General features: G+C 44.7%; 1 protein-coding gene across 4 annotated transcripts in view; it reads right to left on the reverse strand.

Moving 5' to 3' along the window:
- Window positions 1-15,962, reverse strand: part of PPP2R2C (protein phosphatase 2 regulatory subunit Bgamma) — a 1,229,805-nt gene that overhangs the window by 186,767 nt on the left and 1,027,076 nt on the right. For all 4 annotated transcript variants that reach the window (XM_069631987.1, XM_069631986.1, XM_069631988.1 and 1 more), the window contains 2 exons: window positions 12,689-12,801; window positions 1,644-1,821 (listed from right to left, as the gene is read on the reverse strand). In XM_069631987.1, the coding sequence (XP_069488088.1) occupies window positions 1,644-1,821; window positions 12,689-12,801 (291 nt within the window). The remainder of the gene's footprint in view (window positions 1-1,643; window positions 1,822-12,688; window positions 12,802-15,962) is intronic.

Here is a 15,962-nt window from a genome sequence, read left to right on the forward strand (position 1 = left end):
TGTAAAGTGCACTCGGGCTTCTCTATTACCTAGATGGGCAATGCAAGTGTCCAATTGAACGAGCTGGAACTAGCCTCTTTTTAGGGTGTATTTGCTCAAAAAGGGATGTGTCCACCGAACATTGTATTTCTTTAAGGCATAGTGTGGGGGTAATTTTAAAAGATATGCTGGGTACCAGCAACGTGCTCTGCCCTGTGTGTTGTTCGTCTTCTGCATGCAATTGTCAACGTTTGCAAAATGGAGTGCAAAAGTAAAGAGTAAAACAAGAAGAATCACCTTTACTCTTTATTTTTATTTTTTTTTAATTTGTTTTTATAAAGTTTTCGATGCCTTGCAGCTGGCGTTTATGGAATCCACCTGCTCATTAGCCAGTGCCGATGCAAAGGAGATTCAACGGGAATCCAGTAATGTCATGCCTGCATGAACATCGCATGCAAACGCTGCCTCATGCCCATTCTCTGCCTAGGAAGAGGACAGAAATGGGCTGGAGTGGTAAAGTAAGGCATAAACACATCAAGCCGTGTTGTACCGCGCCACCCAGTTTCAAGCTACTGCAGGAGAAGTTTTCAAGCACAGCCAAGCATTTCGGATTTAGCGATAATGAGCTGAATAGACCTTCATGTATCAGCAAACGCAGAGGATTCATAGTAATAGTGCGCCTGATGTAGTTTTGGATTCTTATAGGATTTAGGTAATAAAATTTGTGAGTTTTTGCAGCCAAAACATCTCACTTTTACTTGCCGCTAAGGCATAAAGAGGGGCAGTCTGTTAATGAAGTCTAAAAAAGCATTCACTAACTAATGAAATGCTCGCATCAACAGTCTCTAGGATAGCATTGATGGTAGGATGTAGGATAAAATTCGTCAATGTCTGGCCATGGGTTGAGTGGGCTGATGGATGGTCAGATTGGGAGGGGAGGGAAGCAGCTATGATGCATAGAGTAACATAGTTGGGAACCTCTTTACGGGGCTCCCAGGATGTCTTATTACTGAGGGAATTTGAACAAATCCCCCCTGTCCTATGCAAACTATATTGGCTTCCTCTCTAGGCCAGGATACTGTTCAAGTCTGCATGTATCATCTACAAAGCCATCACGAGTAGCACACCAGCGTACCTCGCGGCTAAGCGCCATATATCTGGTGGCACACGCTCCTCGTGCAGAAAATCGACCAACCGGCTCGAATCTCAACTTGTCCACAAAAAGCGGACCTATACAAAATCTCTTGTCACACACCCATCCTCTGGAACTCAAACCCAGTATTGTCTCCAAATTCCCACATAATTCTTCTATTTTGCAAATCTCTAACAATCAGTAATCCCAATGGACGCACATACAGATGTACAGACCGCAACTCACAGTACTGTGCTACTGTTAAAAGATGCCAGCCCAAGCAATGGCTGCCCACACCCTGTAGAGCGCTCTGCTGTTCTGGAGCAACATCTGCAATTTACACAATAAAATATAAATATATAGCAAATGTATCTTTTTGGATAACAAACCCGCAAAACATTAAAGAACATTCTGAGTGTGTAAACAATGTCAATTTATACAGGGGTTTTGATGATACATTTTATCAATAAATGTTACTTCGCTGCTAGCGGCATCCTGGCACGTTGTCAGGTCCCATCAGAGGAAAGGATACTGAAACTCCGGTCTGTGATCGCCAAATGCCAGAGGTTAATCCTGAGATCATCGGCTGACATGTAAGTTTCGCAGTCGCTGTTGACGGAAATCGAGTTGACATGATAGGTGTGACCATTAGCAAATATCCTCCGGGGGCTGACCTCCACCATCAGGTCCATGGGCTTGAGAACAGGCACCTGGGAGGGAAAGAAACAACAAGACATTCCTTTAAGAAAAGGCCTCGAGCGCGGTTAATAATAGAGCCGCAATGGACGATGTGTCACTCCATTCTCTAGTGGCGATGTGTGCATTAAAAAAAAGGCGGCTAAAGGAGCAAAGAAAGGTTCATAGCTTTGATGATGTACATTACAAAAGCGAAGCTTGAACTGTTTTAAATGTCATCCAAGTCCTGTGTCGGGAGGGACTCTTTGCACAGGCTTTCAAGACAGCACAGAAACCTGGCTGCCACTCTGAGCCCAGAAGCCTCCAATCTTCAAGATGTTGTGTTTAGTTTTATGATTTTTATATTCATTGTTAAATGTTATTGAAAATCATAATGAAGGACTTAGGATGCAAAAAGGTCGTAAGAGCACAATAAATAAACAATAAATTAAAACATTAAACACAGACAATTCAATAAGGAATAGATCTTTCTCGCAGATCTCATGTACTTCGAGGTGCTTTTTGACTGCAGGTGACTATATATAAAGTTCTGGTGTTGTCTTTATTTTATTCAATATTAAAGACATTTGTAAATATGTCTATACGTATATGCGCATAGAGAACTACACTTGCGCTCCCTTACTGCCCTGTCTGCCCAACGAACAGGTGGAGGCACTTCAGCGCTGTATACCATGCCATGCGTTATGAGATGACAACCCTGTACTGGGCGGGATCCCAAAAGGGCTGCAAGGACTGAACAGAGAACTGGGGAGAACAAATCCCTTGACCTGCCTCCTTTGCATAGAGCTAGGTGCCACCATTCCTCTGCAACCAGGGTCCCAAATGCACGTGCCCAGCACTCCTCCGTCCAGCATATCCTGAAGTTGGGACATGACTGGCAGCCAGTGCTGGCAGATTCATTTTTGTGAATGATGTAATCTGCTGAAGACAATGCAACTAATGCACGCTGAGTCCCAAAAAAGTGTGTAAAACAGTGCAACAAAGATTGAGGGAGTAAAGGGCAGACAATCCAGCCAGGGAGATGGATAAGTGTCAGTAATCAGAACAGATGCAGCAGAGCAAGCTTCTTCACAGCTGAGGGAATACACACTAACCAGCAAACATATGCAGTACAATATAGGCAAAAAACAGCCACAGTGCCATTATAGGCAGCAGAGGGGTGGGAGAGGAGGGCTCTCGAGGGGATGAGCAGAAGTGGCCTGAGGAGTTTCATGAAGTTCTGAACAAGGATTCAATCACGATGGAGGGATAAGGAATTCTGAAGCCTGGCTGTGTAGCTGGTACTGCCCTCTCTTTCTTGAACATAGTGGCTTTATGTCAGATGCTTGGAAGTTTGTGGTGCCAGGATCCTCCCGAGATTAAATGTTTTCTCGTGAGGTAAGAGGGTTCCATGGTGATGAGGGCTTTAAGATTGTTCAGCATGATTTGAGGAACAAGCATGCTGTAAGAGGCATCCAATGAGGTACAACCAAGCACACATGGGGTTATGTGGGTGTATTCAGGGGTATCCGTCGTAATGATACAGTGTCCTTCCTGCCTCTGCGGATGGCACTGGAGAAAAGGACACCAAGACTATTAATGCCGAAATCAAAAACAATTCATGCCATAAAGAAGACTGGGTCCCCAGACACACCTTGTCCTTTGAAACAATGTGTATTGTTCACAGGCAAAAAGCCGGGCGCTTCACACGACTTGCTGACTTGATGGCCACTAAAACATAGCCTTCCAGGTGAGTAGCTTGATGTTGCATGTAACTATATGCCGAAATGTTTTCATCCATTTAAGAACAGTTATGGAACATGGAATTAGTAACATAAAAAATAATAATGGAAATCAGTTCCTATTAGTTCCTGCTTTCTTCAACCTCAGTTAAGTGCCAAACTTGTCCCTAAGAATAGAAAATCTATAGTAATTTAAAGGCGCCAGGGTCATTTTAAAAGTTAGCCATAGGGGTATTGAATAACAGACTGACACTGGACAAATATATCTAACACATAGTGGCACATGTAGGGACAGTCTGAGAGGAAAGACCCCCCCCTTTTTTCCCAGGGCTCGTCCTGCCACATTACATGCAAATGCAAGGGTGGGGAGGAGGCAGCTGCTGCTGTTGATGAATTACAGGAATATGCTCACAGTGTGTATATTAATTAATGCTCTAAAAGGGGATATACACAATGTCACAGGGAACAGCAGAAAGTGCAAGGGGAAAATAACCCCAACAACTCCATCCACCCCTGGGCTATCATTGCAACTCTGTTTCCTCAATTACATGCATTTTGCAATTGTCTTTTGAGATAGTTCTTGGTTTTCTGAGGGATTTATTTGGTGTTTTCCTTTCACTCCCAACCCGTTTTTGGCTGGTCTACTTCTATAGTGCTCTGCCTTTGTGATGCAGCCCTTTATTTGTTTCTGGCTTTTTTTCATCCCCCACCCAACCTCTCAGTAATTGGTTCAGGCAGTCAGGTGTCTCTGTGCTTCTTTCCTGGCGGCCACCTCGCCCTGATTCCAGCTGCCTTCTCCTATTCACCTTCATCCATCCTCTGACCACCCGTCCCCACTCCCCCGCCTATCCTTTTGGGTCTCATTGGTCAATGAACCCCAGGCCCCCCGTGACTGGAACAGCAGAATTTCCGAGGCCCTTCCAGCGCAACCTCGCCCGGCCCGCCATTCGGCTAAGGGCCACAAGACAAAGGCAGCTACCTTCTAAGCAGCTCCACTCCGTGTTTGCACATGTTTGATTGAGATACCAGACGCAGACAACCTACAGCGACGGATAAAGTAAGTGTGGTGTGGGCGGGGGGTACAGCCATTACTTTACTCCAGTAAAACATCAACATCTAGCCTAATTGTGTAAGGTAGCCATTTTGGTACTCAGTCTAAGTGGTGTCTAAGATAGCTATACTCTAGATGGAGCCTCAAGTACATACGGTAGCCATACTTCACATCCAAACTGTTGGTATAGCGTGTTATATTCCCCTGCTGCGCTCCGAGATATAACTGCGCTGCACCCTATAGTTAGCCATTGTGTTCCGCACCATACCTAAAGATCCAGATGGACGAAACCAAAGATAACGGCAAATTCACCCTCCTGCTCCTGTTAGACCTATAAGCAGCGTTTGACCTTGTGGACCACTGAATCTTGACGGAACATCTCTCTTCTGCAGCAGCATTCTCACCAAATGCTGCCAGTTGGATCCATTCCTTCCTTACAAATAGAACAACCAGAGTCTTCGCACCCACTGCAGCCACCAAGCCTGTACTGATCCACTGTGGAGTCCCCGAAGGCTCTTGTGTTTCGCCTACACTTTATAATATATTTACTAAGCTCCTCTGTGATCGTCTTGACAACCTGGGTGTCACCTACACAAACTATGCAGATGACACCCAAGTCCTCATCACCCTCACTGGTTGCTATGAGAAAGACTCCGAAAAGCTGATCGAAATCTTTAGCGAAATATAGGCCTGGATGGCCACACACCGCCTCTGCTTCAATGATGACAAGACGGAGCTCTTGATCGTCGGCACACAAGGCTGTCTTAATAAACTCGACCACAGGTACAACTCCTTTAACATGGCAATATCATCAAGGTTGCCAAGGAAGGTAAAATCCTTGGTGTTTATTTAGATTCCACCCCTCACTTAAAAAACAGGTAAACTCCACAGCCTCCACCACTGCATACACCAATAAACTTATAAACGCCTGAAAACCTTTTCTGTCCTCAATTAGTTGCCTCACGCTAGCTAGGGCCTTGATCTTGTCCAAATTTGTAACACCCTTTTCCTAGGTTCCTCTGAATACACTCTGAATATATTACTAGTTTTGCAGAACAACACCCTGCGCTGCGCCCTGAACATACCACACTCGAGCCATATCTCATCCACCAGACGCGATTCTCACTGGCTACCTGTATAAGACAGAATTAAACTTTGCACACTCATCATTACACACAAATGCCTGGACAACATAGCTCCACAATATCTGTCAGTCAATTTCTCAATGCACCATTCCACCAGACCCACCAGATCTACCTACCTGCACTGCCTCAATATACCTAAGTTTAAAATGAAAACGGCAGTGGGATCGAGTTTCACAGTGCTGGCAGCTAAATGCTGGAACTCCCTCCCAACATCTATAGAGCCGAACACGCTTTTTGGGCCTTCAGATCGAAAGTAAAAGAATGGATCTTCGCCTAACTACTTGAACCATTATGTATTCAGCACTGTAATTTGTCTGTCTCATACCCTGCTTTGTCGATTATTGCCATCTTCACCCTGACCACATGCAACCTGGTCCTAAGAACTAATTAATATACTGCTTCTGTAACTGTATTAACATACAGTAATTGTTTAACTGTTGAATATACTGCTTCTGTAACTGTAATTATTTGTATATGCTCAAGCGCTCAGATACCCTGGGGTCAGGTGCGCTCTATAAAAAATAAACTAAACTAAACTAAACTAAACTAAACTAAACTAAACTATCTGCAACCCAACACACAGATGCCAGTTTCTCCTGTTTCTGGACGTATCCTATCCCACTGCCCTCACTAGCCAACCCCTCTTCTTTCTTACAGAGCTACGTTAGCATCTGGAAACTGCCCCTAGGTGGTAGCGGTGCACAGTATAAACCAACATAACATAACATAAAATAAGCTCACCTATTTTTGGTCCTTCCATAGATAGAACCTGGGCTCTGGATTAAATATTAGTCTTGTTAAGCAGCATTTTCCTTCTCTCACTGCACGATGTTAGACGTTAATTCTATAATGCACAAGAACACACAGGATCTGCACAACCATATTGAGAGCTCTTTGGAACACGGGGTCGTCTGTTTTGAAGGAACACACCCGGGAATTCTGCAGAAAGACAGTGCTGCTAAAACAAACACAATTATAGCCGAATAACTGTGGATATTATCAGCTCACCTAAGAAGGAGGCTTTAGCTGATCATCTGTGAAGTATCAGTCAGGATTTTGGGAATCAAAGGCCATTATTTTTTTTTAATATAAAAACAAAATGTAAGGTAATGGATTACTGGTAGGGGTTTCTGAACAAAATATTCAGAGCAGCAACAATTTAGCAAGGCTTCTCATCAGCTTAAAAAAAGACCAGGCTAGGGTATAACTAAAAGTGTCTCTTTTCTTCACCTGCTTTGAGGTTATTATTCTTGTGAGTGTGTACTAATAAAGAAGTATAAACAAATGTCCAATCCAGAGATCAATCAGGGTTTCTTACCTCTGTAACCTCTCGGGCTGCCCAGTTCCTTCCCGGGAATGATTTAGTTAATAGACAAGACAAGCCTCTTACAAGTGTCTCTATTTGGCTTCTGTCTGAGCATGGTCCAACATCCACTGAAGAACCCTAATCTTTTTCTTCGAGTTGTGGGTTTCAAGGGTTTTCAAATTCAGTCTGGTAGGCCTGGTTGCCCCAGGGTCCTCCTGCAGTGGATGCTCCAGCTCCTTCCAACCAGTCCAGGTAGTTTAGGCGGCTGCCAAATCTCGTTAGCAGCAATAACCTCTCCCAGGGCATCTGAGCCAGAATGGGTGGCTGGTTGGGCCTCTGTTCTTCCTGCTATCTGGGCTTTGAACCAGTGGTCACCCTCATTTGGGAGACTCTAACATAAGCTCGCAGCCCCCCTAGATGCTGCACTGATTTGTGCCTCCGGCCGCCACTACAGAATCGGCCTATTTACTGGCAATAAGGGGGTTGACCCAGTCTCCACTCTCTTCCTCTGTATTGATGTGGGTATCTCTCAATCTATCTGGTACTTTGCTTTTCCAGCTGCCACCTAGAGGATGCCCTTGCCAGCACTACCATCCTTCTCTCTAGAAACTCCATTCACAGATGGTACGCAACTTCCTCTTAGAAGGTATACCACCTTCTCCAGAACAACCTTCCTCTGCCAACTTTAGCGCAACTCTCTTCTCGAAACTCTTCTATAGCTCCTACTTGAACATCAGACACCTGGAGACTGTCCAGGGCTGATTTTACATTCTGATTCCCGCTCCCCTAAGGTAGAGTCTAGAGAAACATTCTGCACCTGGGTGGTGTGTGCTGGCTTGGTTTTGGATTGGCTCATGTGCTTAGGGTCATTCGGTCTGTGAGGGTCTGGGCCTAAGGATAGTTGAAGGTCAGCAGCCATTTTGAATTTCAGACTGTGAGAATGAGTAAACTGCCCTCCTCTCTCCCTGGAAGCTGTGGTGCATGTTTATGTTTATTTTCATCAGCCTCTGGTTTATCAGCATGTCCAGCTTGAGCCCATACATTTCCAGAAAAGCCTTTTTGGTCTGGAAACCATTTGCTACGGCAGAAATTAGTCTGTACAATGTCTCCTCATTTCTGAGCTCTCTAGCTTGAGTCATTAATAGGAGGAGACCTGCTTTTAAGATCCCACGTGATGGCCTTTGGTTGACTAAAATGGGCAACCTCTTTAGATTCAGGGAAGGATGGACAGAGCTACTTTCCATGACCTTAGGGAGAAGTCTCTCCCCGTACACATCTATGGCGTCCCTATGTAATCTCCTCCGGGCCTAGCATCCACTAGCTCAGGATAGTACCGGGTCCCTATTAGCAACCTCCTGGCCATTCCCAGAGTCAAACAGGAGATCTTGTAACGCATGCAGAAACTTGTCTGTGCAAATCAATGACTACAAGCAGGTCAGTATCACAAAGGCTTTTCTAGGAAGTCTAAAAGTAGTGCAAGCCAATGGTTAGTTTGCAGAGATCCCATGTTATGCAATGCCCGATGAGAAGTAATAAGCCAGACCTGACTTTTCAAGCTCACTTCATTCTTAATGTGTCCAGGAGGACAAAATGGTATGCACTACTAACAACAGTACTTATAGAACATGATTTGAGATGTCCTGTTCAACATAGTGCTTACAACAAGGAGTGGCATAAGGTGGTGATGTTAGGTGAGAAAAGTGGGTGCTGTCTTTTTTTTTTAGCAAGTTCGAGTACTTTCAACATCAGGAGTTACTTTTTAAGCATATAACTGTTGTATGGAAGAGTGAACCTTTATTTATGCCAGTATATGTTCACGTATATGTAGATCTGCATCGAAACGTGTGCATTCTGAATGCATACATGTTCAGATTTTGACCTGGCCGTCTTTTTCTTTTATCCGTATGCAGTAGATAAAATGAATACCATTTTGTTGGATAATATGAACATATATTATTGTCAACGTTGTGAAGCCTGGTCTGCACTGAGGCAGTGATGTTTAGGCAGGCAGCTTTTTGACAGTAGTGGTGTTGTCGCAGAACAACCTGGGAGCCCAGGGAGATGATTGGTTAGGCAGTTAGGGGCCTACGTTCCCACAAAATAGGACATTTTACATAGATTGCCTCCCTGACTCCTGCCATGCGGGATACGCCGCCGGCGACAGGCAGAGTTCATGGGGGCTTCGACCTTGCATGTATCGAGTATCCCTGGTAAGCGTGAATGTTTTATGATTCATACTGCAGTAGGCGCATATATACTCCCCAGTTGCCCATGTAATCTTCCATGAAACAGATTGAATCTGTCACAAAGTGCGTTCCTGATCCAGAGCATCAAATATAAATCGTAACTGTTGTTAAAAAAGGCACTAAATGAGTCCTGACTAATAAGAGACCGATTTCTCTGATCGCTGCCCATGCCAAGACCACTGGCAAAATATCATTAACCCGATAGGGAGACTTGGGTCTTGTGGAGGACATTATGTTAGATTTCCAGGCTGGCTTCAGAAAGGGGTGGGAGGTTGTAGCGCAGGATTTCTATCTGAATATGATGCTTTTAAAACGAGTTTATATTAAAAAAAGAAACTGTATATATATATATATATATATATATATATATATATATATATATATATATATATATATATATATATATTTGTATTGATTTTAAAGCAGCTTCTGACAGCATCAGCAGAACTATACTATGGGAAGTCCTCTCACATTTGGCAGCCCAATTGTTTTCCTATATAAGGGAAATTTGGCAGTGGTAAAATGGGTGCCGGGGGAGAGATTAGCATACGCAGTCCCCAATAATGTAGGGTGAAACCTGGTGTGTTTCACCCCCCCTTACTTCTTTCATATATTGACGATCTACCAGTTGAAATACTTAATTCAGGAGCTGGCGGCTCTATGCTCAATGGTAAAAAAGATTGCTATTGTATGATTTGCAGATGATGCCCCCATAATTTCAAAGACCCCAGTGGGTATAAAAAAGCAACTCAACATTGAGTAGATTAGCCTACTATTAAATTAGTGTGCACGGGTGGCCATGGTTTGCCAACATTCGTTTACATGCATGGGTTCTGAACTAAAACAGCGTGATGAATTGGATTCCCTAGGGGGTCAGTATTAAATCCCTGAAAAGATGGCCAGGAGAGGGGTCTCCCCTGTTCGGCATTGATGTGTATAAGGCCCAGGTACGTGCAGCGGAATTGTATGAGAGTGAAACATGGGACACGCTTCTTTGAAGAAGCTGGGGACAGTTGAACATGTGTTACCCAAAGATTTATTTTAGACATCCCATAAACACACCATCTTCACCCTTATGAATGGAAGTAGGTCTTACGTCGGTACCTTTGGAGAGCAAGCTGAAGCCAACCTTGTTTAGGCTCAGGCTTCACAGCATTTTGGTTTCAGAATGTATAAGGAGGCAGCTTGGGGTGTTGTTAGGAATGGGGGAGAGCCATTGGAAATGGTTTTCTCATACTAAAGATAGCCCGGCCAACCTGGGAAAGGGTTCTTGCTGCTGTTGAGGAAGCTTGTAAAACATGGCATCTGCAATCTTTGATTAATTTGACAAAGATTCAATACAGATTAGCTAGTTATTTATTTGACTAAGAACTACCCTTAACAGAAGCTTAATTGAACTATATTTAATTCAGTTTTGGTTGAACATTCTACGACTGGCAACCCTTACTTTTTGTTTGGCGCCTCAGTAACTTAGCCAATGGCCCACTTTACCCATTGCAACCGGTAAACAATTTCTCTGCACTCATTATAGGCTATGAGAAAAAGGGGGTTGATGCCAATAATTAATTGAAACATTTTTTGAATTGTTTCCAACATATCTTTATGTTGACATGTAGAATATTTTTTGGTATGTGAACATAGTCGTTTTATGCCGATTTTTGTTTCACCCATTTGTGCTTTTATGGGGCACACTCCCAGAAATAACGCCTGTCTAGATTTGAATCACAAAGTAATCCCCATTTTTAAACTGTTTTATTTACTTTTCATATTGTCTGTTTGACAGACATGCAAAGCTTTACTTTTTTGTAGCTCTTGGCTTTTCTATTGCAACACACATAACAAGCTACATTCCCTTGCAAACAATGGGCCTCATTACGAGTTTGCCGGTCGGGAAACAACGGTACCGGTAAACTTGCCGGTATCGTCGTTTCCAGACCGGCAAACTACGAGTTCTGCGAGCGGATGTCTTTCAGCCCGCCAGGTCTGACCTGGCGGGCAGAACCGCACCCGCTCACAGAACTCGACGGATGCACCGTTACCATTCATGACTGGTGCCAATGCCCCTGTCTTCCCCATTCCCATTGAGTTCAATGGGACTCAAATGGGAATGGGGAGTAATAATTACTGCCACCCGGAATTGGGGATTTCCCAGGAACGCTGGTGCTGTAATGCCCTGGTAAGTCCCCATTGCCGGGTGCCGGTAAATTCATGACTCTGGCGGCACGGCTACCGCCATCCTAGTTATAACCCCCAATGACTTCAAGCAGGTTATCTTATGACAGTTTATTTTGTTGTACGTCTTGGTAGTACAACACAATACAACAGTGTAGTAGTAAAACTAGGACAGGTTATTTTGCATCTCAAATAACTGGTGCAATGGAAAGGTTCATTTAGTTGAATTGCATTTTTGACTTTTTAGTTCGAGGTTTGCGCTAGCTTATAAAAACTCAAACTTCATCCTGGTCTGTGGGAGCATACTACAGAAAATGCTTTAATTAAAGGCCCATGTGTATGTGCAGTGCGGTTCCGCCCTGTCTACAGCACTGCTAATACAAAACCTTTTTTCCTTATGGCGAAACGGGATGATATTTCTTGCATTGTCCAATGTGGAACCATGAACAATCACAGCAATATTTAGTGACTATGATTTCGTTAAGTGGCCTCCCAGCAGGCGAGATTATATAAAGTGAATACACACACAAACATACACACACATACATACACACAGGCAGCATCCAGTGATACATGAGTTGTTAACTGATGCATTATTTGGCAAGGGATTGCCGGATGAGTAATGATTAGGGACATTAGAACTTGCAAAGCGATATGTTCAGCAAACAAAAAAGTGCTCTGGTATTGCATTCAGCAAGTTTCAGACCTCGACTTAATTTGAAAAACAATGACGTGCTTCAAAACGTATTCAATACTATAACGAGTCTCAGTTAGGAACGCTGTGATAGAGGACATCAGGCACTGAAGGTAGTTGCTTCCAAGTTTAAGGTAAGAATGATTTCAGTGCAGTGTGTCTGGACGTCTGCAGTAGAACATGCAGTCAATCACGCATGCGCCCAGTCAGTCATCGCTAGCCTATGAAACTTGCTAACCTTTGCTTTCACTGGTGACCAGAACAGGTATTCATAACAATATCAGGTGTGTACCACTACATGTACATGCTTACTCCAGCTTCTAAGCACTGCAAAAACGGATATTATGAACTCATTTAAAGGCACACAACGTACCGACCTTGGAAGGACCAAGGGCCAAACTGATCTTGCTGGATAGGTACCTTTTACTACTTGACACACACAGATATAAGATACAAAATATAAGTTCTCAGCTCACGGAAGTAAAGGCTACATTATGATTGAAAAACGATCACTATTTACAATAGGTACAGGAACGCACATCTCACCTGTAGTGATGTCACCGTAGAAAGATCTTTAACTTTCCCCTCCTCATCTTTCAAGTTGTATCCTTCTGGTCTCTTATCACGTTCACTAATTTTCCATAATTTAATAGTTTTGTCTGTAAGAAAAACAATCACACTTTCAACATAATTGGATGACGGCATGTTTCAAAGGTGTCGGTGAATATACATTTGTATCAGGGAAATGAAAGTCTTATTTTTGTCGGTGATCATGACAGTATTGGGGTGATTAACAAAGAATACGATTACAATGTATTATTTATTTTAAAGGATAGTTCCGGGACTTTTTTTTTATTGTCCCTACGGGTCGGCCATGTGTTTGTAAGCATAAATCGGTAGATCGTAGGAAACTTTCCTATGGACCTTACCCGACTTTTCGCCCATTATCGCACTCGAAATCAGCCTCCATTTTGTGATAATCCTATCATTCCGCCGCATCGACCTGGCTCACCTGCCTTTGCGGCACTAAATCAAATCCCCCGCCCCTGAGCCTGACATCAGCAGACGCGTACTGCCCATTTCAAGCACGTCTCGTGTCAACAATCGCTGCGCCTCAGCTATTGACGTGTTGCCATGGAAATGGCAGGACGCCTCTTTCCCCAATAAGTATAAACAGACCGTTTCACAACATACAGCAGCAGATTTTCGATTCCATTCCTCTCTCTGTGTTACTTTGAGTATTCTGTGACTCGTTTCAGTGCTCTGGTCAGCTACCTTCGCCGCTTGTAGCCCGTGTGAACACCTGTACCATCTCTGTAAATTATTTTACTATCTTTACCGCACAATGGCCACAATAATGCCGTATATGTACGAGCCCGAGTACACCGAGGAGGAACTACTGGAAAGGCAAGCACGCGAAAACGATGGGGATTCGGACGGCAGTTGGGAGGACCAGTCAACGGATGAAGAGCCTGGACCATGTCGCATGGACGGCGTCTCCACCTGGTGCACGTGCAATCGGTGCGAGCTAATGCCAACTGAGGAGGAGAACTGCTGCTGCCGTGAAAATTCCGGGTGCTTGGCCTACATTTCGGAAAGCGAGCAAAGTCTGCAGGAAGGCGAGCAAAGTCCGCAATGCATCACCGAGCTGCCAGAGTTCAGGGAAGCCTGCCTCTCACGGACAGTGTTGAGGATGATGATGGTGCTTATGCACGAACTTCGTGGCACTGTTCGTCCGCGTAATCCGAGTAACGAGTAAGTATACTCTGTTTGTGATGTCAGTGATGCCACCACTATTTCATGGTCGTCTCCCACATATAAAATTACATTTACATATCATTCGAACGCATGTAAATTTGTTCCATATAGTGCATTTTCTAGATATAATTTTTTTCTAAGAAAAATGACATGTGTTACCTGAATCGACATTGATAAGAAAGTTTGGTCAGTTTAATACAGTTTGCATCTTTTTTTTTCACAGGTGGTACAGGCTGGTGGCCTATCGTTGCTTCACTTGGTGGCTTCACGGGAGGCTCGGACACCGCGTTCGGAGAGTAATACCTGCCTGTGCGGTGCTTGCCATTAGACAACATTTCCCCAGTGACAGTGGACAATACCGCGGATTTTCCCTCGATGTGCTGCAACCTCAACTTTACAATGTGTAATGTTTATTATTTATGTTTAATTAAAATCTAAAATAAAGCCCAACATATATTTTAACAATGGTTGTTTTGATTTTTTAAATGAATCTAGTGTATATTCTCCTGGGAGGGTGAGGTATTTATAAACTCACCCCCCTGCCTTCCATGTAGTAGATCCTGCAGCCATCCTCTTACATTCAGTTAGATGGCCTCTCCTTGGTGAGGCCCTGCGGCAAACGGGTCTTGTCTGCACGACCACCGCCCCGATCCACCCCCCCGCCCTATCAAAGGCAGTTCGCACCGGGGTACTTGTGCTGGCAAGTGGAGCTGTCAGGGAGCGATAAAGGCCAAGAGGTGCCAAAGACCATGTACACTTCAAAGTGGTCTATAGAGCATGGGTTGTTGTTCCCATGTCTACCTCCAGACCCCGTGTCTCCTGCCAAGCATCCCCCCTCACGCTGGACGGCCCCCTGCAATCCACATAAGTGTGTCTCCATTCACGAGTCTTCCTGTGTCTTGTCTGCACGACCACCGCCCCGATCCACCCCCCGCCCTATCAAAGGCAGTTCGCACCGGGGTACTTGCGCTGCTGGCAAGTGGAGCTGTCAGGGAGCGATAAAGGCCAAGAGGTGCCAAAGACCATGTACACTTCAAAGTGGTCTATAGAGCATGGGTTGTTGTTCCCATGTCTACCTCCAGACCCCGTGTCTCCTGCCAAGCATCCCCCCTCACGCTGGACGGCCCCCTGCAATCCACATAAGTGTGTCTCCATTCACGAGTCTTCCTGTGTCTTGTCTGCACGACCACCGCCCCGATCCACCCCCCGCCCTATCAAAGGCAGTTCGCACCGGGGTACTTGCGCTGCTGGCAAGTGGAGCTGTCAGGGAGCGATAAAGGCCAAGAGGTGCCAAAGACCATGTACACTTCAAAGTGGTCTATAGAGCATGGGTTGTTGTTCCCATGTCTACCTCCAGACCCCGTGTCTCCTGCCAAGCATCCCCCCTCACGCTGGACGGCCCCCTGCAATCCACATAAGTGTGTCTCCATTCACGAGTCTTCCTGTGTCTTGTCTGCACGACCACCGCCCCGATCCACCCCCTGCCCTATCAAAGGCAGTTCGCACCGGGGTACTTGCGCTGCTGGCAAGTGGAGCTGTCAGGGAGCGATAAAGGCCAAGAGGTGCCAAAGACCATGTACACTTCAAAGTGGTCTATAGAGCATGGGTTTGTTGTTCCCATGTCTACCTCCAGACCCTGTGTCTCCTGCCAAGCATCCCCCCTCACGCTGGACGGCCCACTGCAGACCGCATAATGCCACGACATATACACGTCATTCATTCACAAACACACCCCTGTTTCGAATTCTTTATAACCCACTTCATATTTCTAATGAGAACTTCTTTGCGCTTTGCTAGTCAACCCGTGAAGGTGCTGGTTATCTGCTCTTCGTCTCTGTGAACTTCCGTGACCACTTTGAGCAAACTCGTCAGTTTGCAACCTGTGAACTGCTCCCTGTTCTACGACAAGAAACTACTCTGATCCCTGCATCTAACTGTTTGTTCGTCAAGGTAAGTCCATGTACCATAATCATTTTGCGTCCAATTTTTTAATTTATATCTATTTGCTAGTAGTCATCAAATTGCATCCATGTTTTCTTTTCGTTCACGACAGTACATGCAA

This window comes from Ambystoma mexicanum, chromosome 6q, assembly GCF_040938575.1.
Source record: "Ambystoma mexicanum isolate Mex_15411 chromosome 6q, UKY_AmexF1_1, whole genome shotgun sequence".
NCBI lineage: Eukaryota > Metazoa > Chordata > Amphibia > Caudata > Ambystomatidae > Ambystoma > Ambystoma mexicanum.